This window comes from Acinonyx jubatus, chromosome C1 (genome assembly GCF_027475565.1).
Source record: "Acinonyx jubatus isolate Ajub_Pintada_27869175 chromosome C1, VMU_Ajub_asm_v1.0, whole genome shotgun sequence".
Taxonomy (NCBI): Eukaryota; Metazoa; Chordata; class Mammalia; order Carnivora; family Felidae; genus Acinonyx; species Acinonyx jubatus.
In genome coordinates, this window is record NC_069381.1 from 167,210,152 (window position 1) to 167,237,118 (window position 26,967).

The following is a 26,967-nucleotide window of genomic DNA, read 5'->3' on the forward strand; positions in this document are numbered from 1 at the left end:
AATCAATATGTTTTGTGGGCTACCTTGGAAACTGAATCAACCTATTACTTGTTTTAAAGGAAAATAGAGTGTGAATCATGAGTAGCTAACTTAGAAATCATACATTTGTGTTAGGACTTATTAGGATAAGACGACTGCCTGGATGGCTTAGAGATTAAGAATTTGAGCTTTGAAACAAGGCAGACCTATGTGGCTATTAGGATGCTCTCAAAAGCAAGTGACATCATAGCTAACCTGAAGTGGCTTAAATAATAGGACCATTTATTATTTTCCTTCAGGAGAAAACTAAAGGTAGGTTGACTCCAAGAAGGGCTTATTTTTAAAGTCAGCAGGTGGATAACATCATCAAGGACTCAGGTTTCCTCCATCTTTCTATGCTGCCAACTTTTAGTGTTAGATTTAGCTTTATGCTTATGGCAAGATGATTGTATCAGTTTCAAGCATCAAACTCAGATACAGCAAAACTCAGAGGCACAGGACTCCTGTTATATGGAGAGGAAAGCTTTTGCCCACAGTCCCATCAGTCTTCCTTTTATATTCCATTGATCAGAATTGCATCATACATCCATATATAAACTCACTGGTTAGGGAACTGGAGACTAATTACTAGTTTAAATCAATTAAGATTTCACTCACTGTGACCCTGGGCCTGGAATTGGTCTTCCATGAATCATTTGTCTTTGCAGAGAAGAGTAAATAATTAAAAAAAAAAAAGAATGAGTTATGTTGTCAAGGAAGAAGAGAAGAATGAATGTTGAATTTAAGTTTGAACTTGTCTCTGACACTTAATAATTATATGATCCTAAGCAAGTCCATTTACTTTCTTCATGCCTCAAGTTTCTTAACTTTCTAGTGGAAATAATATAAATATCTAATTTATAGGATTTTTTGGGAATTATATGTAATCATAAATGCAAACTGCATAATAAGTTTCCTTGGGTATAATTAATTGTCAAACAATTATTATTAATATCATTATTAGGAGAGAATAATATTTAAAGTGATATTTTTTCAAATCCAGTTAATATTCATTTATATTTTATTGACCCCAGGGGCACCTGGGTGGCTCAGTTGGTTGAGCGTCCCACTTCGGCTCAGGTCATGATCTCGCAGTTTGTGAGTTCGAGCCCCGCGTCGGGCTCTGTGCTGACAGCTCAGAGCCTGGAACCTGCTTCAGATTCTGTGTCTCCCTCTCTCTCTGCCCCTTCCCTGCTTATGCTCTGTCTCTCAAAAATGAATAAAAGCTAAAAAAAATTTATATTTTATTGACCCCAAATTTCACAAACAGTAAGATCTTATATAATACATGGAGCTCTTTCTTGTTTGTCATCTCTCAAAAGATCTGGTCAGATTTTTTTTCTCCCTTTTCACCACTGAGGCTGTTTTTGAAAGTTTGTAGAAAGTAACACACCACAGATGGACGAAAATATGAAAATCACCCAAAATGTACCGGCACTTTTTCTAAGCCTGGTTTTCACACTCCATCCACAGGGTGAGAACAGCCTACAAACACATCACTCCAAACAACCACCCCTCCCTACAACTCACACCATAAAAATGGAGTTCATAAAAATCATAATTTGCTTTTTAGTGATTCACTGAGCTCCAACAGTGTCTTAGCACATACCTTTCAACTTGATTTCCTCAGAGACCCCTCCAAATAAAATCAATCTAATACATAAGGCCCATATCTGTAAATGCTCCCTCACTAAGCAAATGATAAGCAGCTCCCTCCTATCACCCTGCCGGTGGCCAGGGTAGGTTAGGCATGAGCAGATCTTTATAAGGGACTTTGTAACCATGGATAAAACCACAGAATTCCAGAACAGAAAGGGGCTGGAGACTTCATCTTCCACGCAAGAAAACCAGTGACTAGAGAAAGAAGAAATCACAAACACTTGCCCAGGGGCTTATCCTTAGTAGGAGCAAAACCTGGATAGGAGTTGTTCCAAATCCCACACAGATCCTGATCCAGGTCCCCTACGTGTGGTACTAACATAATTTTCACTCTAGAGAGGACAGAGTTGTTACTGTTTAGCGGAGTACTTTCCACCATTCTCAATTCTTTGGCATGAGATTTATTTTATTTTCTTAATATAATTTATTGTCAAGTTGGCTAATATACAGTGTATACAGTGTGCTCTTGGTTTTGGGGGTAGATTCCTGTGATTCATCGCTTACATACAATACCCAGTGCTCATCCCAACAAGTGCCTTCCTCAATGCCCATCATCCACTTTCCCCTCTCCCCTGCTCCCCACATCAACGTTTAGTTTGTTCTCTGTATTTCAGAGTCTCTTACAGTTTCCTTCCCTCCCTTTCTGTTCATAACTATTTTTCCCCTTCCCTTTCCCCCATGGTCTTCTGTTAAGTTTTCCAAGTTCCACATATGAATGAAAACATATGATATCTGTCTTTCTCTGACTGACTTATTTCACTTAGCATAATACCCTTCAGTTCCATCCACGTTGCTGCAAATGGCAGGATTTTATTCTTTCTCTTTTTTAGCATGAGATTTAAATGAAATTGATCCCCTCCTGGCTCATGAGATGTTTGACCACTGCATTTATATACCCACCTCCCCTGGATATACTGTTTGAGGGATACACGTATTACCTGACTAGAATCAATGAAATATAAAGGTTATGTTTGTCAGAGCCTCTGGAGAGAAACCTTTTGTCATTCCTGCTGGATTTGAAGGTGTGAGGATATAAAGCTTGAAAATACTATTGCCATCTTCCTACCACTCAAAGGATCAGAAGGAGGCCACTGCAGAGCAAACAAAACACAGAGGTGGGTCCCTAGACATCATTTTTACCTGGAGTCACCTATGCTTATAGTTAGTACTAGCCATCAATGTGTGGACAGTGAGAGTTTCTTGAAGGTGGTTTGATTGGGCTTCCTGTCACTTACAATTGAAATATTCATGAAAGGTGTTCATTAGTCCTCTTCTTTTTCCCTTCTTGCCTGTGCTGGCTCTAAATGTCCATGGAGTACACATGAGTCAATGCCATCATGATATGTGCAGGTTGTAGTGATTAACCACAAAGGGTTTGCTCTCCATTGTCACGTTGAACCCATAGTTTTATAGTCCATGGTCTATATTTTGGCCATAATTATCGTAGCACTGTTACCCATAAAGAACACCTGAGTTTAAAATAAATACTAATTAACCTTTCTGATTTTGCAATGTTACTTATGTTTTGCTTATATGAGGAGCCTTGGCTGTGTACTAGTTAGTAAGCTCCATCTTTATCTATATTTTCCACTTACGCTTTTCCACTTCTAAGGATAACTTCTCTACCTAATCTTTCCATAACTATTATTTCTCTTTGGCCCAAATCTCTTTTTCGTTCTTCATCTCCAGGCTAATGGAAGCCTTCCATTCTATGCAAAATATAAAACAAATAAACAAACAAACAAGTAAGTGTTCCCACTAATAAACTGTTCTATTTATGCTTTTTCCTACACTAGCAAATTCTTGAAAAATAATCTAATTTCTTCTTGAGCCGTTCCATAGTAATTCTTCACACTATTATAATCTGGGTGGCTTTTCTCTTTACTGAAACTCCACTGAGTCATCAGGAATCTCCTAACTGCATCCAGTGGTTCTCCCTGTGGCATTTGATTTACCCTTTATAGTAACCCAGCTCCCATTGGCTTTTGGTGCTTCATATCTTCAGATATGCCTCCTGCTTCTATATCTGTTCTTCTGATGTCTCCTCTCTAGTAACTTTCAGTGCTTTTCCACATCTGTCCTTGACTACCTTCCTACTCCACACCTCTATTTCACATTTCATTCTGTCCCCTGACTTCAGTTACTAGGGTTACATAGTGACCATATTGAGATGGAACTCCAAGAGTTTTTGAAGGCATTTGGAAGTGAGAAAAATGCACATTTGAAAAGTCAAAAATAATGTGTTGTTTTTCTACAGAGGCTTTATTTTATCTACAGAGGCAAACTGCTCTTTTGCATAATGAAAAATCTTTTGAATAGGCCATTTAGTTATATAAGAATAAAATGAAGGCCCTACTCTGGCATACAGAAGATTGATACAACATAACTACAAGAGGCTAACAATCTCTAAACAGTAATGTACACAATGTCCTCCTTGGGAGCACAGCTGCAACACTGCAGATTCAGTGTATTTTAGAAAAAAATGTCATTTTTTTTCTAAATATGGATTTACACTGCATAGTCTTTGAACATAATTGTTTATCCTTGAGATGAATGCACAACTTGACATTAATTTTGATAGCCCCTTTTTCTTTCTCTTGGCCTTGGAGCTTGAGGTCCTGAACTCAGGATAGGAAAATATGTTGAAAGGCACTTCCATAGGGGATAAGCTGGCTTCTGGAAGGTGGGCTTCGACTTTAGAGGATTCAGAGAAATCCCTGGTAGGGGACCTCTGTGGAAGGGGTTGAGTTGCATCCATCAGGAAGGTCTTACAGCAGTTACAGCTGATTCTAGCATCAGCTTAGGGAACTGGAAGCAGGTATTGAGCTCATGCTTGGGAGTGGAACCCACCTATAGATTTCTGAATTTGAGGGAAAAGTAGGTGACCTGCAGGGGAGCGATACATCATTTTGAAGCCAGAGGCCTGGCTGCAGAGGAAAGTGATAGCCAGGGAAGATGGGTAAAATAAGTAAACACTCACTGGCCATTCTCAAAAACTTTAGGATGGGGATCATGTTGAAATAGCAAAGGAGTTCCAATTATTGAAATCAAAATAAAGCATGAAACAATCAGACCTCTGTGCTATAATCCCCAAATTCTCATCTTTGATACTATATTTCTGAACTTCAGTGCTCCTATACCTAGCATTTTCCAGACATTAAAAAAAAAGGAAGTCCTTTTGTTAGAAGTCATGCATTTAAGAAGGAGCATGGGGAGCTTTGCCAAAGAACAAAATTCATTAACTTAAAGGAATACCTGCAAGTCCAATCATATCCAGGTTGGAATCTCAACTCTGTACAATTCTTACTCCATGTTAGTTCCTCTGATTATGACTTAATGCCACTACTTAGTGTTTCCTCCTGTAATCTGTCCCCGTGCTTGGGTTTCCCTCTCTAACATACAACCTCCCTGTTTCTTGTTTGCAGCATTTGTCGTTGTGCTTAGTTTGATCTTCCTGGCTCTTGACAGCTCTAGCCACCAACTCTGGGTACAGTTGTGCTCCTGATTCTACTGACCAGTGTGTCTGGTATTCATTTCAGGTACTCAGTAGCTATTTGTTTCATGAGTGAATGTTCCTTGGTAAATCCCTGCACTCAATGATTTCAAGAGACTTAAGCTCCGAGGTGCCCCTGACTTCATTCGATTTCTACCAGAATAACTCCGGGAATTGCTGATTGACATCAATGCATTCATGCTCAAGTTAATCTCTCACAAAATGAAGAACTCTTAGACTTAGTAAGACACAGAACTCAACTGAGAATGTTTTTATCAAGAGGCATAGCCTATTAAGATTCCTTTCCAGCAGTTTGGACTTTGCTTTAATTTCCAGGTAACTACATCCCACCTGTCTTCATTTTTTTTTCAGGATCAAAACTTATTTTTCAGGAAATTATTTTATGTATTCACTAGGAAGTATAAGTTATATATCTTAATACGATATGTATCCTAGAGGTATCTGCATTTTTATTAGTACAGTAAAAATAGTGTCTATTAATTAACTTTTACTCTATCAGGTATTGTGCCACTTTTAATCCTCAGATCAGCCCTATAAGGTTAGCATTGTCATTATTCTTATTTTACAGATGATGAAGCTAGGAAATAGAGAAGTTAAGTAACTTGCTTAAAGAAAGGAAGTATTGGGTGGAGGATCCAGGTTTTGAACAACTGATTCTTTCTAAATCCAGAGTCAGCACTCTAACTATGGTAATTCTAAGCCTTGGATCCATTCACATTAACAAAATGAAGATATAAATTATGTTGTTCAGTGGTATTAGTAAACATAATATCCATCTCTGTAAGTATCTCTCCCAGACAGCTGCCTCCCTTCATGAATAGCAATTCACGAGGCCACGGATGCTACTTTGCCTGGCAATATCCAAATCTAAATAGTGACAATCAGACAGATTTTTCTGTCTCTCTCTCTCTTAAGGCCACATGTTTCTGGATTACAACTGTTGCCGCTCTGAAAAACAATAGCCTCTAGGGACACATCTGAAAGCAGGACTCATAAAATATTGCATTTACATTTGAAAATGTCTTGTTAAAAAACCAACAAACACTTGTATTCATTTAGGAAATTATTCTATAATCCTTCAAAGAAGGTCAGAATTCAAATTCTGTCAGAAACTCTGTTTCTATTTTTCTTATTTAAATCACCCTTTAAGAGAGATGTTTTGTTTTGATTTGTCTTCTTAACTGAAACCCTGAAATTACCAAGGCTTAGCAGAAAAAGGGACGGGTATGTGTGTGTGTGTGTGTGCGTGTGCGCGTGTGTATGGGTTTTAAACTGATTCATAATTTGTTTTGTCCTGCTTTATTAGGTGTTGACCTTTTTGTGCAATCCAGCCCAAATTTCCAAAAAAAAAAACGTGCCTCTCTGGAATACTCCCTGAACCATTTTTTTTTTCTAGAAAGAGAATTTTCCTTTAAAAAATGTCACAGAAGTCAGCAGGTTTTTAATTTAAAGTTTAAAAGCAACTAAATATTTCTTCATCCCTCTTCCTTCTAAATCATTATGTTTTACTAATATTCCAAAAGCAAATGCAACTTTAATAATTATATACACATCTCAACAGAAGCATTCTCAATTTACTGCTGTGTCTTACTAAGTCAATTGGAAACATGATATGTATCCTAGAGGTATCTGCATTTTTATTAGTACAATAAAAATTGTATCAAGCATCAAGCATTGTTGCTTTAAAATTTCTTGGGCTGTTTTTTTTTTAATCATAAAGTCACAGCCTTAGAAGATATACAAGAGATACCCTTAGGTTTAATGAGGGACATGATTGTAAATGTTAATCCACAGGCTCTCCAAAAACATAAATCCTGACTTGTTGCATTTCCCAGTTTCCACAGTGTAAAGAAATACTCCCACTGTAGCCAATTTCAAGCTACTGATGTGGCATCACTGAAGGCAGAGTTGGAAGTGATGCAAACACCATCCACACCACTGGTTCTGACAACCCTGACAGCACATGAGCTTTCCTCAGAATTTCCAAGAAGTCTCTGAAGTTGCCCAAGTCAGATGTTATTCAAGGGAAGCAGATGAGAATTGTGCTTAACAGCCAAGCCCTCAAGGTGGGTGCCCAAGCCCCTAAATCCATTAAGTTACTTTCTGTGTTCCCTCAGGTAGGTTGTGTAACTTTTCTGTCAACGTGTTTCCTCTTATGCATGAAGTATATAAAATGGTAATAATGTTTCTATCCCATGGGATTGCTGCGATAATTAAATGAAATAGTGTATTAAAATGCTTCAAAGATTTCTTGGCACAGAGCAGGCTATAATAAGAGGCTTTTAGTTATAAATTTGGGTGTTGCTTTTCCAGGATCTATCATTCCAACTGTCAGAATGTTTTACGCATTGCCATCTTAATTTTTCAGAGGTCATTAAAAACCATCCTGCTCAACAGTAATAGCCCGAGAGGAGCCAGTTATAGAAAAAAGAGCACTAAAAGCAATAACAGAAGTCATACCTTAGTTTCTGTGCCTAGCTTTGCCAAAGCCTAAGTCTGTGACCCTTGGAAAACATGTTTACTTCTAGGAGCTTTGGTTCTCTCATTGGTGAAGTGAAGAAAGTAATGGTAATCCTGCCAACTGCATCAGATTGTGAAGAGACTAATGTGAGCCCTTGGAAGATGGTCCGAATGTGGGTTATTATTATTAATCCAGGTTAAAAATCAAGATGCCATGGAAGCATGGAAGCATTAAAATAAAATAGTGAAGAGGTTTATATCATTTGAGTAAAAGTTGGGGATCATGTAGTGTTAAGAACTGGGATTTTTTTTTAGAAAAGAACACACACACACACACACACACACACACCCCAGTTCTACCATGAAGCAGTTAAACATTTTTTTCTTTCCACAAAAAGAAATTTTCAAATGAAAGGAATGATGCTTACAAATGTAACATGTGTAAATGAATTAGGGATCATGGAGAACTAAGTTAACAAAATATCTATAGAATCATAATTTCTGGAAGAAAATACAATATAAAAATCTATCAAATGAAAAGCAAGATATTAATGAAAATTAGATAGTCAGCATTATGCCATCATAAGATGGATAATGCAAATCTCCAATTCTTTAAGGTAAAAGTTCCTTAGTTTTATAAATAAATATAAAAAATAAAATGTCAAGGACTGGTTGAAGAAATCTTAAACATAATGGCCACTCAATTTGTGAATAATAAAAAGCACACATGAAAATGAAGGAGTAAGGAAATTACAGGAACATTAGATTTTTTTAAATATACAAACTTTGAATCTCTGTTCACTTAGAAGAACCATATACATTATATACGCACTCAGTGAAAGTTAACAAAGAAAATAATCTGCAAATACTTTATGATCTTAAAGTGTGCCTATGATTTTCCCCCTAATTTATGAATCTAAGTCATGTTTTAACTGAAAAGTTCTGTCAACAGAAAAAAAATCACCTGTGCAACATAACCTGCACCATGTTCTTTTCTGTCCATTATTAGTGAAAATTCTCATCTGATATTAAAAAGGTCAGTGACATAAATGATATATCATGATATAGGAAGATCTCCAAGTTTCGTTATTTAAGGGGAAAAAAGCAAAATAAACGTTGTGTATATAGTGTGCTACTTTCCATAAAAGCAAAACAGAAAAATACGAAATAAAAATTTGTAATAGATCATTGGAAATATACATAAATTTATGAATTGGAAATATAAGTAGATTGGGGTGGGATAAGGGTGGAGGCAAGGTGTTCATGAGGCACCTTTACCTTATTTTGATTTTTTAATCATGTGAATTATTACCTGTGAAACAACAGTGGTGTGTCTGTGTGTGTTTCATCCACTACTCATAGACATATAAAACTTCAATTTTAGGGGCGCCTGGGTGGCTCAGTCAGTTAAGCGGCCGACTTGGGCTCAGGTCATGATCTCACCGTCCGTGAGTTCGAGCCCCGCGTCGGGCTCTGTGCTGACAGCTCAGAGCCTGGAACCTGTTTCAGATTCTGTGTCTCCCTCTCTCTGACCCTCCCCTGTTCATGCTCTGTCTCTCCCTGTCTCAAAAATAAGTAAAACGTTAAAAAAATAAAAAATAAAAAAAAACTTCAATTTTACATCTGGCTTAACAGTTCTCTCCTCCCTCATGCTCAGGCCTGACTCACACATGGACACCTGCAGAAGGGAAGGGCCATGATGGATGTTCACTCTCCATGTTCCATCACCAGCACCACTCACTCTGCTGTTTCTTACCATTCAACAGTGTGATAGGAGTGGCAGAAAATTGTAGGAGTCAAAGGGCATTACACGACTGATGTGTTTCTTGTCATCTATGTGACAGATGCCCAAATACTGGTTATTTTTCTCTTCTGGAAGCTTTTGTGTATCCTTCAGAGAACTTGCTATACCAAGAGGTTACCTTGACCATTATGTGTTCTCTGATATCTGGGTTGAATCTTTTATCTCCCTCATTCATTCAACAATCACCACATGCAGCCTCTCTTTCACCTTCTGAAGGCAGTTGCCTTTCAATACTGGTCAATCCCTTCAAAAGACCTATACTGCATCTGCTTCATGACTTTGAAAAACTTAGTGCCTTTTCTATGCTAAGCTCTGGAAGGAGTTTATTCTCTCCCTCCACAGTGTCCCTTTTACCTGTGAATTCAAGGTAGTCTGAATTAGCCTGCCACCTTTGACTCTGTTGAGATGAGAATCAGGAACCGGTCTCAGTACCCTCTAAACTGCTAGAGATAGTGCACAAATCTCTTACAAACTGTCATATCATACTCCACTAAGTCTTCTATTAGCAGTAGGATCCTCAGGACCCTCTCTTGAGGTTCTGAGGTAAGTATTCCCTTAGAGAAAAAAGGGGAAATGCACAGTTCTCTCTTAAGGCCAGGGTTTTTTAACCTCCATACTATTGACACATGGGGGCTGTATAATTCTTTGTCATGGGGGATTTTCCTGTAGCAGCATCTCTAGCCTCTACCCATCACCAAATAGTAGCACACTCCCATCAACCAAACCAAAAATGTCTACAAACATTGCCAAATGACCCCAGGGAGGCAAATACCCTAGTCAAGAGCCACAGAACTAGGCTAACAACCTTCTTCAAATCAATCCCCATTTCTTAATCTCCTTACCACTCTGCTAAACAGGAGGCTAGGTGATAAGGTTTAGGTGGTGATCAAATACACATTTGGGACTGTTTCTTAACAAGCCCTGAAGAGTGTCTAATAGGTATATCTTATGAGAATGCATGGGCATGTGACACCCATCTTCTCAGAAGGAACTCTTAAATCTGGAAATAATAGGAAAATCCTTACATCAGTAAAAATCGGTACAAGCTTACATCTGTCTCTGATGTTTACAAATCTATGCCTAAGGGCAATGAGTGTAGGAGGAGAAGAGACTCTAATGTGTTCATTTTATGACTTAATTGTTTGACTATTTTTTGATATTCAACTATTTGGATTAAAATGTGTATGTTTTTTAGAAAGAATCATAGTCCAGTTAAGTAGCTCTAAGAAAAAAATCTCTTTAAATTTTAATATGATTTTGATTTTGGTTTCATGACTAAGATATGCTAAATTCATGTTTGAGATAAATGAAGGCCAAGAAAGAGGAAAAAAGGGAGAGAGACAAAGAAGATAAAAGGGAAAGGAGGCTAAAACTTACCTTGTTTCATCAATATAAACAGCTTCCAACACAGATGCTGCATATTCAATGTTCTTCTTTAAGTCTACAACATTAACATCACCTTTTTCCAGCTGCTTCACTAAGCATCTTAGTCTGTTTTAAAAAAAGTAGTCAAAAAAGAGAGAAATAAGAGGAGATTTATTATAATCATATGGAAAACAGTCTAATATTAAATACACAAATCAATTTAAATTATTAACATATCTTTCTAGGTCATCAAATAGAAATATTTTGAGGAGTTTTTTGATATAATTAAGATCAGTTTTTCTCACTTAGACACTCTTAAAAGTTATATTCACCTCTCAATAATATTAGGGGTGTACATTGTTATTTTAGGTACTATATTTCAAGGACAGTCTTTCTGAAAATTGAAAACAATATAGATATTTCCATAAAAGTACGTTCCCAATATTAGAATTTATTCTATGGCTGCTCTGCTTCTTTAGAGCTGGAACTAAAAAATTATTTAAGGGTACTTTTTTTTTTTACCACTACTGTGGCAATTATTCACGGTATATAGCAATAACAAAAATGAAAGGCAAAAGATCTGAGAAAATACGATTATGATGAGAAAAAAATCTATGTATGAATGCTTATTATTTTTACTGAAATGATTTTTCACCTGAGGCAAATCTGTACAATATTTTCTCTGGCTTTTGTCCATACAATGATGTGTCCCAACTCTCTGAGGAATTTTAAAGCCTGGATCAACTAAGCCATGTCTGGAATCTTGACTCACAGAAACTGTTAGATCATTAATGGTATTGTTTGAAGCCACTAAATTTGGGGATTATTTTTTATGCAGCAATAGATATTTCATGAAGTGAGACAATACAAATTGCTACTATAAGTTTCTAACATTTTTAGAAATTTTTGTGCTTTAATTATAAACCAAGTGTTTCTGAAGATGTTACCCTATACTAGGCAGAAAAGGAAAACAAATTTCTTATTCTCTACATTGTATAGATAAAAAATGTGAAGACAATTTATCCATTTTCCCAAGTCGGCAGACAATTTAATTCCATTCCTGAGCAAAAGTATTTCAGAGAGAATGGAGTACATCAACTTTTAGGCATTGTCTTAAAGATAGTGTAGCAGATTTTCTGAAAACTTACTTTGGATGATTTCCAATATCAAGGCTAAGGGTGTAAAGACAAGTTAAAATTTTCAGTAAGGGTTTTGACAAATTATTTCTCCATAGGAAAAAGGCACACCTAGACTAAAACTTCTTATTCAGGAATCTACAAATAATTCTCTTTTGTATCATATGCTTTTATATGATAAAATATTAGCAGATAACCACATTGCAAAATAAAATCTATGTATTAATAAACTAAATACGTCTCATTCATATAGTCAGCAAAACAAAACAAATCAAAGATAACAACTAAAGCAGGTTACTTATGAAAACTAAGCCTATCTGAATATGATGATAATGGAGTAACACATAGAGATTTTTGTAATGTGTATGACCTACGTACATTATATTTAGTGAAATTGCCTTTTATGTGTGAAAGCAAAAGAAAAGAATTCACAGGTCTGCAGTGACTTAAAAATATATCCCTCATGTATCCTTCTTGTGAAAAGTACCTGGTACAACTTGGTTGTATTTCATGGTTGTATGACTTAATTTTAAAAGCAGTAAGTACTTCAGATAATTGCTTCTTTTCTTCTGAATAAATAAATAAACTCTATTTTTATTTGAGTTAGCAATCCTCTCCACTAAAAAAATCTACATTTTTTCAAGCTCTCTTAAAGCTAGGTATAGTCATTTTACAGCTTTCTGGCCAGGAGAGTAAGAGGAGGTTGTTGAGTAAGACTTTTGGAACAATTATTTTGAAGAAGGCTAACTCAGGTGGAAGGGGTTCTCTTTTATCCTTTCCGGTTCCTTGCTGCCCAAATGCAGTGGAAGTGTCTGAAGATCCAGTAGCCATTTAGAGTCTTAAGGCAATCTGGCAATCAGAGGTTACCGGAGAGAATGGCAGACAAGGAAGATGGAAGTGGCCTGAGTCTCAGGCTGGGAATCCACCCTAACGAAGTCACCCACCTCTGAAGTTATTTCATATGAGAAAACAAAAAAGAAATGTTGTGTTTAAGCTACTATTATTTTGAGACTTTTATGTGCAGCTGAGCCCAATCCTAACCAATAAGTCAAATGAATAAGAAATGACTCAGAATTCAAAAATGGCTAAACATCATAGACAATGAGAGGGGATGCCCCAGGGAAAGTGCCCACAGACAGGTGCATTTCCTCAATCATGACAGCCTGCAGTTGTCCTCAGGGGTATCATCCCATCAGATCAGACCTGATGAAACCTCTGACAGGGAACATACTCTTTCACAGAGACATCTTGATGTGGTTTAAAAACAAAGTTATGCATTTTGATATTTTAATAGGGGTATAAATCTATACTCTGACACAAGAAATTGCTCTGAAAAAATACTCCAAGAAGGTTTTACCACCTAGAAAATCTAGTTAGATAAGTTTATAAGTATAAAAGCATAGTCACATCCACAAACACACACACACACACACACACACACACACCCCACCCACACACTCCTAAACTCACTATGTTGATCCAAAAGACCGGAAGGAAATATATATTTGGGGGTTACTAGGACTTCTTCCTCTTTTATTTCCCCTGCCTGTATGCACCTAATTTTCTTTAGTGAGTGCAAAGTTCTATTTACATAAAAAGCAAAACTATTGCATTGTAAAAAGACTATTTATAAACAGAACAGCAAGTTAATGAAATAATTTATATGCATAGAATAATCCCCAACCATCTTATTTAGGCTATTATTTCATTCTCTTTATAGATAAAAAGGTCAAATGTCTTTATTATTCATTTTCAAATGATCATAATTTCGAAACTAGTAGGTTCTAAAATATTAATGCTTTACCACATATATCTATACAAATTTTTAATTTTTTAAGTTTATTTTGAGAGAGAAAAAGTGTGTGCACAAAAGCAAGGGAGGGGCAGAGTGACAGGGAGAGAGAATCACAAGCAGGCTCTGCGCTGTCAGCACAGAGCCCAATGCAGGGCTCAGTCTCATGAACCATGAGATTATGACCTGAGCCAAAATCCAGAGTCGGACACTTAACTGACTGAGCCACCTAGGCACCCCCAAGTTTTGTATTTTTTAAAAAAAATAACTATATTTACCTAATTACTCAGTCATCCTATGGGTCAATCTCAGAACCAAAACAGGAATCAGTCATGTGTAAAATGAACAGGTTCTCTTAATTTAGTAAAACATCTTTTTAATAATGATTTGGTTTCTTTCATCAGAGTAAAGAAGCATGGTGAAAAACAGTGTTCTTAATGCTGTCTTTAAGGTCTAGGTATGTTCTTCTGGTTCCCAAAGTTTAGGTTAAGTAGACTTGTTAGATGTTCTAATCTGTGCAGTTTCTGGTCCACTAATCTGTGGTTGGAGACTCCACTGGCTACTTTGCTGGGTAGCAAAATGAGTTAACAGCTGTTCTATCAAACATAGACCAGCTATTTATAGGTCAATGATATTGCCAAAAAGGTGTTGAAAACCCCAGTCAGTTAAATAGATATTAAGCATTTATTACCATGCCTGTGGCTCTGTAAATATATACATTTATACATATAAATTATTTTATCTATTTATATACATATATATTAATACATATAAGAATATATATGAATGCATATATAAGAATGCACACACACATGTATAAGACATGGGCACTTGTGTGTGCACCACAGTATCTGTCTTCAAGGTATTTACAATCTCTGGGGGTAGCATGACATATGCACATAATATGGTCAAATGTTGAAATGCATACATTCCCCATTACTTCTTTTACACAACCCTGATTTTACACAACCCTAAGAAAATTGATTTAGTCATTGTTCCTCAAACATTCTCACATCATCCTAGATTGAAGCTCTTCTTTCTTACAGAAATACCTTTCTCCATATCTCATCTTTTACTGCCTAAATCATGCTTAGTAAATAGGAATATCTTGGGTGCTACCTATATCATAAGTCCTTTGAAGATTACCATCCATTGTGTTCTCTTCCAACTTAGAAACTAAACCACACTTCATTTATTCCTCACTAAAAAAACTGAAATTTCTCTGGCTTCCTTATAATTTCAATTTTGTGTACATGATGTTTTTCCAATTGGTTTCCAATCCAATAAAAAAATGATAAGGACTACAAAGAAGCAGGATAATTGATCCATAATGAGGATAAAAATTAATCAGTCAAACTTGGCCCAAATATGACAAAGATGATAGTATTAGAAGGCAAGGATGTTAAAACCATCATTATTAAAACACAATTATGTAAAAAACATTATGCCAATAAATTCAATAATTCAAATAGAATGAACAATTTCCTTAAAAGACACAAACTATCAAACCTCAAAAAGAAATGAGTAAACTGAATTTGCAGTTTAAAGTGTTAACATAAAGAAACTTCAGGCCCATATGACTTCATTGGTGAAATATGAAAAAATATTAAGGAAAAATAATACTTGTTGTCTTCAAATTTTTCCAGAAAAATCCTATATCCTAATCCTAATCTTATGTCATTCTGAGAAGTCAAAATTGCCCTTATAACAAAACCAGATGAAAACATTAGCAGAAGAAGGAAGAGGAGGAAGGGGAGGAGGAGGAACAACCTATCAATAAATATGCCTCATGAACATAAATGTAAACAATCCTTAATACTTTGAGAAATCAAATCCACCAATATCTAAAAGAATAGTACATCATAAGATTAAAAAATTAATCAATGTAACTCACTATATTAAGAGACTAAATAAGAAAGGAATAGACTAAATAAACAGGAATAGACAAGAGCTTCCTCACTTGATAAAGGTTACAAAAATCTACAGCTAATGTCATAAGTAAGGTTAAGTGACTGAATGCTCTCTGCCAAACATCACGAATAAGGAAGGGTGTAGTCTCATCCCAGCTATTCATCACTGTACTGATGTTTTAGCCAATGCAATAAGGCGAGAGTAAAAGGCATCCAGATTGGAAAGAAAGCAATGAAACTATTTTTGTTCACAGGCAACATGATTCTCTAAGTAGAAAATCTGATATAATATGCCAAAGTCATTAAAAGTATTAAATTATTTTAACAAGCTTGCAATATATAAAAAAAAGAAAAAGTCGATATCCTTTCTATATGTAGTCATGGGATAATCTGACATTAAAATGAAAAGCAGTATCATTTAAAATAGTACCAAAAAATATGAAATTCTTTGACATAAGTCTGACAAACTGTATGGAAGCCCTATACACTGAAAACTATAAAACATTACTGAAAGGAATAAAAGTAGACCTAAATCAATGAAATGCGTGTGTTCATGGATTGAAACACTGAATATTGTTAACGCATAATTTTCCTCAAATGTAACTACAGAGTCAATGCAATCCCAATAAATGTCCTAGCAGGTTTTTGTTGTTGTTATATATATTGACATGCTAATTCTAAAACTCATACAGAAATGCAAAGAACCTAGAATAGTCAAAACAAATGTAACAAAAAGAACAAGTTGGAGGACTTACACTATTTCAATACTTGTAAGACTTTAAGACTTATTTTAAATTTTTAAAAATGTTTTGTTTACTTTTGAGAGACAGAGAAAGAGCATGAGTGGAGGAGGGGCAGAGAGAGGGAGACACAGAATCTGAAGTAGGCTCCAGGCTCTGAGCTGTCAACCCAGGACCTGACACGGGGTTCAAACCCGTAAACATGAGATCATGACCTGAGTTGAAGTTGGCTGCTTAATTGACTGAGCCACCAAGCACCCTTTCAAGACTTATTTTAAAGCTACAGTAATCAGTACAGTAAAAATAGCATTATCTGGTACATTATTAGCACCAAGAGAAGTCTGTAGATCAATGGAACAGAATATAACCTAGAAAGACAGCCACAAATACAGAGAATTGATTTTGGAGAAAAGATACAAAGCTAATTTAGTGTAAAAAAGACAACCTACATAATAAATGGGGCTGGATAAATAGAAATACTTATGTGTAAAAGGAACTTTGATCCATACATGTACCATAGATCTAAATGTATATGCTAAAACTGGGAGCCTAGAGGAAACCATAGGAGAAAATTCTGTCATCTTGAGTCAGCCAAAGATGTCTTGTACACAACACATAAAGCACTATCTATAGAAAAAGTAGTAAGTTAAACTTCATCAATATTAAGAACTTCTGTCCTTCAAAACATTGTTAAAAGAATTAAAAGAAAAGCCATAGACTAGGAGAAAATATTTGCAAATCATATATCTAATAAAAGATCTGTATCCAAAACACCCAAAAGAACTTGCAGAACTCAATAATAACAAGACAAACAAACCAATACAAAATTTACAAATGATTTGAACAGACTCTTCACCAAAATACATATATTCACTGCAAACATGAAAAGATGCTCAAAATTACTAAGTATTAGAAAAAATTCAAATTAAAACAATAATAAGATGCAATCAAACACCTATTAGAATGGCCAAAAGTAAAATAACTGATCATACTAAATATCAGCAAAGATGTAAAGCAACAAAAATTACCATACACTATTGTTGGTAATATAAATAGGTACAATCATTTTGAAAACAGTTTCTTAAAAAGTTAAACATGTATCTACCATATGAATCAGCCACTCTATTCTTTGGTGGAGAGGAAAAGAAACATATGTCTTTTTAGAGACTTGTACACAAATATTCATAGAAGCTTTATTTGTAATAGCCTCCAAATGGAAACAACCCAATAGTACATAGAAAAAACAAACTAGGGCATATCCATCCAAAATTCTACTCAGCAATAAAAGGAATGAACTACTGACATGACTAAATGCCAAATAATTATGCTAGTGAAATAAGATATGTGCATACTGTATGATTCCACTTACACAAAATTTTAGAAAATGCAAATGATCCTTACAATGACAGGAATCAGATCAGTGGTTGCCTGGAATAGAGGAGGAGGAGGGGGTGGGGGGAGGTCAGGGAGGAAAGGGAAGGAAATATTACAAAGAAGCTCAAGGAAACTTTTGAAATTAAGGGAGATGTTCATTTTCCTAATTGTGGTCATGATTTCATAAGTGTATACATATGTCAATTTTTACCAAATTATAAATTAAAAAATGAAATATGTAATCAGTAATTTGAGGTAGAAAAAGGATGTATGCAAAATAGATGCTTCTCTTACATATCTTCCTTTTTCACCAATCTTATTGAAATATTAAAGTTCTAATGTATACTAGTGGAGACACAAAAAAAATCAAGCAGCATTACACTCCTAATGATCTTTTCCTAAAGAGAATGACACTAATCTTTGATAATTCATAAGGCTTATAAACCAGCCTGAATATTATGAACAGATTTTGATCTTAGCTTACCCTACCTTGTAATGATCAGAATACTTAGAAGAAAACAGGAATGAAAATAGAAACACCATCTTTGAACATAACCAATTGGCTTTGTGGTTCAAGAAGTAGTTGTAGAGTAGAAACAATTTCTACCTTTGAACAAAGAATCCTGAGCTGTAGAAAATGATTTTGTGTTTTTATATTCAAATATAGAACTGCCACTTTCCAAATGAAAAAATACTCAATATAAAATGGTGTTGTTTTCATAATCAAGTACTTCAAATACTCTAAACTCACCCTCTAAGATACTGCTACATGACCCAATCTTGCAAAAGAACCACCTGCATAACTAAGATTATTCCCATATTGAAAAATCTTTTGTGTCTATGCAAGTTTTTATTAATTCTAGGATGTAAAATGCCCAGGACATCTCTAATGCCATAGAATCTGACTAATAAATAAATGAAAGCAATTTAAAAGAGAATTGATAATCATTAAATCCCTATCAACATCCCCATTTGTGACCTGATTGAAATATAAAAGTGAGAAAGATATGGTTCTAAGAACACCGTACTAAGAAGCATAAAAGGTAAAACTAAAAGAGTGTCTCTAGCAGATTTTAACATTAGCACCAAAAGATGGCCACACACAGGAGTTTACAAAAACGCACAAATAGAGGCTATCAACAAAGAAGCTACTATGTAGTTTTCAGTAAGTCCTGTTGCCTCTGATCCCAACATGATAAAAAATTATAATAAGAAGCCATTAAACAATGAAATTGTCTTACCTATTCTGCAGATCAATGTTTAGGAAATTAAATCCTAACCTTAGTCTAAAAAGCAAGCCTTCTTAGATTTAGATTTAAAGTATTTTTAAGACATTTTCTTTCAGATAGTCAAATGTTAGAGTAATTATAAAGCTCCTGTCACCTTTATTTTATGAGATAAATAATTCCCACAGCAATAGGTGTCATTAAAAACAGTGGGAAAATTTGTACAACAAATATTATCGGCCTTTAAAATAAATTTACATTCTACATTTAAAGGAGAAAACTAATCCCACTAAGGTGGAGAATATATGATGGAAAAGTATTTTGGGTGAGGAGTATTTTTTAAATACAAAGGAATATATAATTATTCTCTCTCTTCTCCCAAAAATCACAAGTTAGGTAAACTATTCATCATTCTACCTTAAGTAAACTTTTTCTTACAGAAATGGGCATGCATAATCCCCACTATGTGGAAGAATTCCTTTTAAGTACAGCGATACAAACACAAGAATAGTTAGAAATGCTTTCAAGATTAATTTTTTCCTCCTTGGAGGCAAAAGAATAGTAAGATCATATTGACTCCACAGAGGGAACCAATCACTTGTGCCTGGTTACTGTTTCCCCTCTGAAATACTAAGGGCTGTACGGACTGCAGGATTTTCTTTAAAGGATATATGTTTAAATAAATATGCAATAATTAAATATATATTTATATACACATATATTTAAACACATATTTAACTATATAAATATATTATAGATTTAAATATATATTTGTATTTATAAAAACATAAATATGTAGATATATTTATAAAATATAGTTATTATTTTATATAGTAAATATATTTATTTACCATATAATATATATAAAATAAAAATATGTATTAAACTATTTTATTTAAAAATTAAAAATACTAGGGCGCCTGGGTGGCTCAGTCAGTTAAGCATCAGACTTCAGCTCAGGTCATGATCTCATGGTCCATGAGTTCGAGCCCCACGTCGGGCTCTATGCTGACCGCGCAGAGCCTGGAGCCTGTTTTGGATTCTGTGTCTCCCTCTCTCTCTGCCCCTTCCTCGCTCTCTCTCTCTCTCTCTCTCTCTCTCTCTCAAAAATAAATAAAGATTAAAAAAATAAAAATAAAAAATATTATTATATATATATTTAAATCTATGTGTTGTGAAGAAGAAAAAGTAGTGACCTTCATCTACTATTAAGGTATTTATTTAAACTAGGGAAGAAAGATTAGGAATAAGGTGTACACACCAAAGAACCACTAAGAAAACACATATGCTTTGGAAAACACATATTTAGCACAGAGCTCAGGTAGCCACTCTGTGCTAAATATCTTTCACTTTTCCCTCTAATTGCACTCTACTGGAATGTACACTTCTCCTTGCCCTTAACAGGGGTTGTAAAGAATACACCAGGTGACAATTTGGGTTTCACAAATAGGAAGTATCACAGGAGGTAGAAGGAGGAAGAAGAATGAAGTCAGAGTATTATTCTTCTCTTCTCTCTGGATGTTCACCCCCTGTAGGAAGTCACTTGTCAGGCAGCACTCTCCCTTTCCACAGAATTCTCTTGCAAACTTTCTGTCTCTCATCAGGGATAACACATACCTGGAACCCCATGTTACTAGGCCAGAAGTACTGTATTAACCTGGTGGTTCCCTACATGCATCCCACAAATATAAATACTCTCTTTTGTTTACCCCTCAAATTACTCATTTTGACTATGTCATCCTTTTTGCCTTACTTGTATCAACCTCCTACAATGCTATCCTCTCAAACCAGAGACTTTCAGTACAGTCCTCTGGGAGTGCTGAAAAGACTGTGGAGACAGGGCATTAACGTTAGTGAGGGCTCACTCTAATTATATTCACCCTTTTCTGGTATTCATGGAGAGGAGCAACATACTGATGGGACAGCTACTTCAGCTTTCTAGAGTGATCAGCAATCAACTGAGCTCTTCTTCATGGACACTGCACAAAATGCTGAGGGTCAGCTGCTTCATAGGAAATGGAGGAGAATGGATGAGACCAAACTGCCACTTTCACACTGGAACAGCCTGATGCTTAAAAGGGGTGCTATGGGGAATGACTGATGCTAGCTGGGTCAGAGAGCATGTGGTATAATTTTTCAAATTAAAAAAAAAGTAGGCAAAAAGGATTTGTGGTTTATATTTAAGCCTGATGGATTAAAAAAAATGCCTTTACTACTGTTCACCAATGAAATACCACTAACATCACATAAAGGGATTGAAAAGGTAAAAGAGCTATGAGGAAAAATAACAGAAAAGATAAGAGCAGAGAAAAGTTCACAACACATTTTTGGGAAAATTTAACAGTGAGATATGGTGACTGACTTAACAGAAACCAAGAAAGAAAAACAAACCAAGGTACTTTCAAAAGGTGATGACACAGAGAAGCAAGACAATTATTCCTCATAGAACCTTGAAACAGCTTAGGGGATAGGGACACCAAAGATCTTATAATGCAGGGATCTGGCTTCAGACTCAAAACAGGAGATTGGTTAGAGCTTTCAGATTTATTTTTCCACCCCAACTAGCAGGAAACTATCCTTACCTATACTTACAACAAACATGGAAATGAGACAAGACTGCCAGATTGAAAATAGACAGATTAAATGAAAGTCAGTATGTTGAACGATACCCCAGGTTTCTTTCTACTACCTATTTACAGAATGAAGACTGAGAGATTCGTTGTGGGAAAGACTGAAAAGCCCCAGAGAAAGAAAATTTTGGAAACAAACAGTTCACAGCGTGCTCACCCTTCAGTGAAGCTCAGCAGGTGACAAGGCACCACCTAAGCAGAGAGAGAGAGATTCTAATCACTTCTCAGAGCCACACTCTTTAATATTAATGGCCTGTCAACAGTGAGCAAGCGTGAAAGGAAAACCTCCAACATGAAAGACATGGACAAATATAAATAAAATAAAAAAAACTTGGGGAAACCAGAAATAATACAGAGACTAAATAAAAACATTGAAAAAAATGAGAAAATAAGAGATTTCTTTGAGAAAAATAAGAGCTTTCATCTATGAAACAAGAACATAACACTACTTTTAAAAAACGTAATGAATGGTATTGAGGGGGCTCTTGGAAATGAATCCAATGATTTATGTAAAAAAGTCAACAGAAGGAGTAGAGGAAAAAGTCTAATATCCTATAGTCTAATATCCTATAAAGTAGGCAAAAAGACAGCAAGAGGGAAAATGAAAAAAATAAAGATAAGAAAATTAGAGGCATTTAGTTCAGGAGATCTAATATCTAGTGAACTAAAGTTCTAGACATCAAGGGGCACCTGGGTGGTTCAGTCAGTTAAGTGCCCAACTCTTTTTTTTTTAAATTTTTTTAATGTTTTATTTATTTGTAAGACAGAGAGAGAGCATGAGTGGGGATGGGGCAGAGAGAGAGGGAGACACAGAATCTGAAGCGGTTCCAGGCTCTGAGCTGTCAGCACAGAGCCCAACACGGGGCTCAAACTCACAAACTGTGAGATCATGACCTGGGCTGCAGTCAGACGCTCAACCGACTGAGCCACCCAGGTGCCCCAAGTGTCCAACTCTTGATTTCGGCTCAGGTCATGATATCGTGGTCATGAGATCTAGCCCCTATTGGGGCTCCATGATGATTGTGTGGAGCCTGCTTAGGATTCACCCTCTCTATCTCTCTTTTCCCCTCCCCAGCTCATGCATTCTCTCTCTCTCTCTCTCTCTCTCAAAATAAAAAAATAAACACTTAAAAAATAAATAAATTCTAGACATCAAGGATAGCGGTAATTAGTAACGAAAAAGTCAATTACCCAGAATTAAGAATCTCCATTTTGAAAGGTCCCACCAGAGTCAGTTTCAAGGGCATATGAACTGGTAGTCACATAGGACCTGTGCTTAGAAAGACACCACTCTTGGTTTCGCACTCTGCTGTCACCATCTTGAAATACTTAATGTTTTTTAAAAATTTTTTTAAACATTTATTTATTTTTGAGACAGAGAGAGACAGAGCACGAACAGGGGTGGGTCAGAGAGAGAGGGAGACACAGAATCCGAAACAGGCTCCAGGCTCTGAGCTGTCAGCACAGAGCCCAACGCGGGGCTCAAACTCACAGACCGCGAGATCATGACCCCAGCCGAAGTCGGCCGCTTAACCGACTGAGCCACCCAGGTACCCCAAAATACTTAATTTTTGAAGAAGGAGACCTACATTTTCATTTTGCACCAGGCCCTGCACATTATGTAGTTGGTCCAGGGTCAACCTAGAATTGTATACTCAGTCAAGCTATCAATCAAATTTGAATAAAAAATAAAGGCTTTTTCAGACATTAAATGACTCTCAAAATTTGATTTTCCATGCACTCTTTTTCAGGAAGCCACTTGAGAGATGCAATTGACCAAAACAAGAACATAACATGAATCTAATGCAGATGAATGAATAAGGGAAGTGTCTGAATAAGAGATATGTGACCATCCTAGAAATAAACTAGTCTAGATGAAGTAGGAGTGCACAGGAAAGAAAGTGGGAGGAAGTCTCCAGGGAAAAAAATGGAACTGATGAACAATGGAACTGACAGGATGTTTGGAACTTTGTTTTGACAGATCAGTGAGCATTCATAAAATTATAAAATATATTTGAAAAATACAACAATTATGAAATCAAGGAGAAAGAAAAAAGTTATATGAGATAGGAAAGTCATTTGATTGACGCTTTGATTGACAAGTGAATAATATTTAGAAATCACTGCTTACAAATACAAGTGACTTAAAAACTAAATAAGGAGCAGTATGACTCTTTTGAAAAGATGAGGGTAAGGAAGTTGGTGAAGTGAATATGTGAGAGCTATTTCCTCAGTTATTATTATGGATGTCAATTGATAAAGTCTGAAATTGATAAATTAAGAAATAGTAAAAGCATATTATTTGGAAATATGCTAAAGAAGGAAGAACTAGAAAGAAATCATTGAAGTTATCTATTTCTGGAAAATTGATTGCTGGGTTTTTAAAATATTTATTTATTTTGAGAGAGAGAGAGAGTAGGAGAGAGAGAGAGAGAGAGAGTGTAAGCACAAACATGAGTGGGGGAGGAGCAAAGAGGGAGACAGAGAGAATCCCAAGCAGGCTCAACATTCATCAGGGAGCCTGATGTGGGGCTCAATCTCATGACAAACCATGAGACCATGACCTGAGACAAAAGCAAGAGGTGCACGCTTAACTGACTGAGCCAACCAGGCACCCCAACTGCTGTTTTTTGATAATAATAAAAATAATTTTAATGACATAATCACCTGTTAAAGTAGAATATTCAGTAGACTGCTCACAACACAAGTGACTGAACTTAGAATTCAGATCCTTTACTTGATAGTTTCAGAATCACCCACCATGAAAAATGTAAATTACTGACAAATGACAAGATGTTGAAATTCATCTTGAATTCAAAACAGAGAAAGACTGAAAGGGCACAACACATTCTAAACATAAGTTGATGGTTAATGTTAATCTCCAGTTGTTCTAGGCTTTTAGACACACAGTGAAGCCAAGGGAAAGAAAATTATACATGGTTATCACATATACACCTGTTTGTCGCATGTTCCATGCTCATGAACTGAACTAACAGAAAACAGGCCCCTGTGTTTCAGATTTGAGGTAGACACACAAAAGAAAAAAAAATATATATATATATATATTCTCTCAATTCTCTATACTAGTTCTACTACTTCTAGCTCTAAATTCTTTATCCCTTCTTTCCCCAATCATTTTTTTTTCTGCCATGGAAAAAGATTATCTTTTATTTGTGAAAAATATTCTATGATTTTTTTCAATACCAAATAGACAATGCTCATTTGTACTAGCTCTGTAAATTTTCTGCTTCATTGTTGTTATTTTGGTAAGTTATTTAGGTACTTCATCAAAAAGAAATTTTTGATGTAACTGTAAAGAAGAGAAAGAAAGATATAGGAAGTAGCATAAAGTATGAGAGCACAGTGAACTATAATCGATGAATTTATTATTTTATTGCATATGTATTTAGTTTTATATATTACAGTATTGCATATGTATAATACAGTTTATTACATATTACATATTTTTTGAAAAATCAGAGAAAGGCATATTGAGTAGTGCTACAAAAGTAAAATTAGAATGTGGTTTAGAGAGAATGAAGAGGCTCTGCATGTAAAGAGCACTACGAAACTGTCATGTCCCTGAAGTAATAAGAGACTGAAAACCAGCAAAGTTGAGTACTGCATTGGCTGAGTAAAGAGAGCTCAGCACCAGTTCCACCAAAAATAACAAAGGTATGTTTAAAAGTGGGCTTATGACATTTGCTCTTAATTAATACAGTACCATGTAACAACAGACTTCAAAAATACACTAGCAGAGAAAGAAAGTAATAATTAAAATAGATTTTTGGTGAAATACGCATTAAAAAACTATGGAAAGAAAGTACAGGTCTACTGCACAGGCATCTGGAACCACAGAAAAGACACAACTGACACAAGTAAGGCTTCCTAGAAGCAGAGAGGGAGAAGGAAATACCCTGGCTTTTCTCTTCCTCCTTACCTATCCTGCAATCTTCTGATGGTATCAGCCACTGGCCAAATCTAGCCAGGTGCCAGTTTACACAGGAACGTGGGAAATCTAGCTGTGATGGACACAGGGCAGAGTGGAAATAAGGTGAGGTACAGACCCAAGGGCATACAGGCCCTGGAACACAAGACATGGTAACCAGAAAGTGTCAACATTTTTTCTAAGGTTTGGAAATAAGGCAGAAAGGTAGGTGAGATGCCTTCCCTGACCTGTTGGGGCAGGGTAGAACAAGGGTTATCTATAACAAAGGTTATCAAACCCAAGGTTTGAAATCTTTTTTTTTTCTTTTAATTTTAAAAAGTAGGCCAAACACAGTTTAAGTATATTTGTACAGAGTGGCAAGTACTTGAGAATTAATATAAAAGCTTAAAGTTGAAATTACAACGTTCAACTTAATTTATTTTTTCTTTTTCCAATGCAAACCCGATACTGGCAAATAACAGAGGCTTTTATAGTTTTTTAGAGATTCTCCATAAATTATCTTCTATTAAACAATGACCAGAGTATAATAAAAATAAGATATGTGGTCACAATTCTTAGAAAGCAGATTGTCATTTTTAGCTTGGTTTTTATTATATAAATTATATTTATTACAGATATTATTATAAAGGCAATGAATATTCACTATAAACAGGCAGCAGATGAGATTTTCAAAAATAGTCTGTAGCAGGAGGAAAGGAATACCATCCTGTATTTCTTAGCAAGTACAACATAAATCATTGTGATAAATAAGAACCCACAAAGCATGTCACCACCATAGAATCAGAGGGCTCTCTGAAATATGTAAGGTAGAAAGATTATTCTCTTTTTCCTTTCTTATTTATATAAGGTCCATGCGCCTTTGGGTTTAAGAGCTATGCCTGTTTTTCAGCTCCCAGGATAATCTCAGAGTGAAGAAATTTCATCTGCCTTTCATGTTCTCAGAGTCAGAAAGCAATAAGTAAATCTCAAAGATCAAATACCCATTTGCTCTCAGTCTTCTTTAGGGTTGGTTCCCTGGGGAGCCAATGACCAATCAAAACAGAGAGATTTTCATTTATGAACTCAACTTTTTAAAAAACTTGCTTTCTTCTTCTTTCCATAGTGAATGCATTTGTAAGAGTATCAATCCTGGTTTCCTACCCTGTATTCTTTTAGTCTTCAAATTTATAGCATCTACCTATTTTAAGAAGAAGATTTTTGTAAGATCTAAAATACGAAGATATTTTTTTTTCCTTGCTTATTCTTTGGCCTTTACTTTTAAAACATTTTTATTAGAGTAAATCATGCACAGATATCTATCTATCATCTATCTATCTATCTATCTATCTATCATCTATCATCTATAAATCCTTTCATAAAAATTAGCAGTTTGGGGCACCTGAGTGGCTCA

The 26,967-nt window shown here is 35.6% G+C and overlaps 1 protein-coding gene across 8 annotated transcripts in view; it reads right to left on the reverse strand.

Moving 5' to 3' along the window:
* The window catches only part of PDE1A (phosphodiesterase 1A), a 326,281-nt gene that overhangs the window by 86,587 nt on the left and 212,727 nt on the right, over positions 1-26,967 (reverse strand). For all 8 annotated transcript variants that reach the window (XM_027055252.2, XM_053215409.1, XM_027055248.2 and 5 more), the window contains one exon: positions 10,833-10,946. In XM_027055252.2, coding sequence (XP_026911053.1) covers positions 10,833-10,946 — 114 coding nt within the window. The remainder of the gene's footprint in view (positions 1-10,832; positions 10,947-26,967) is intronic.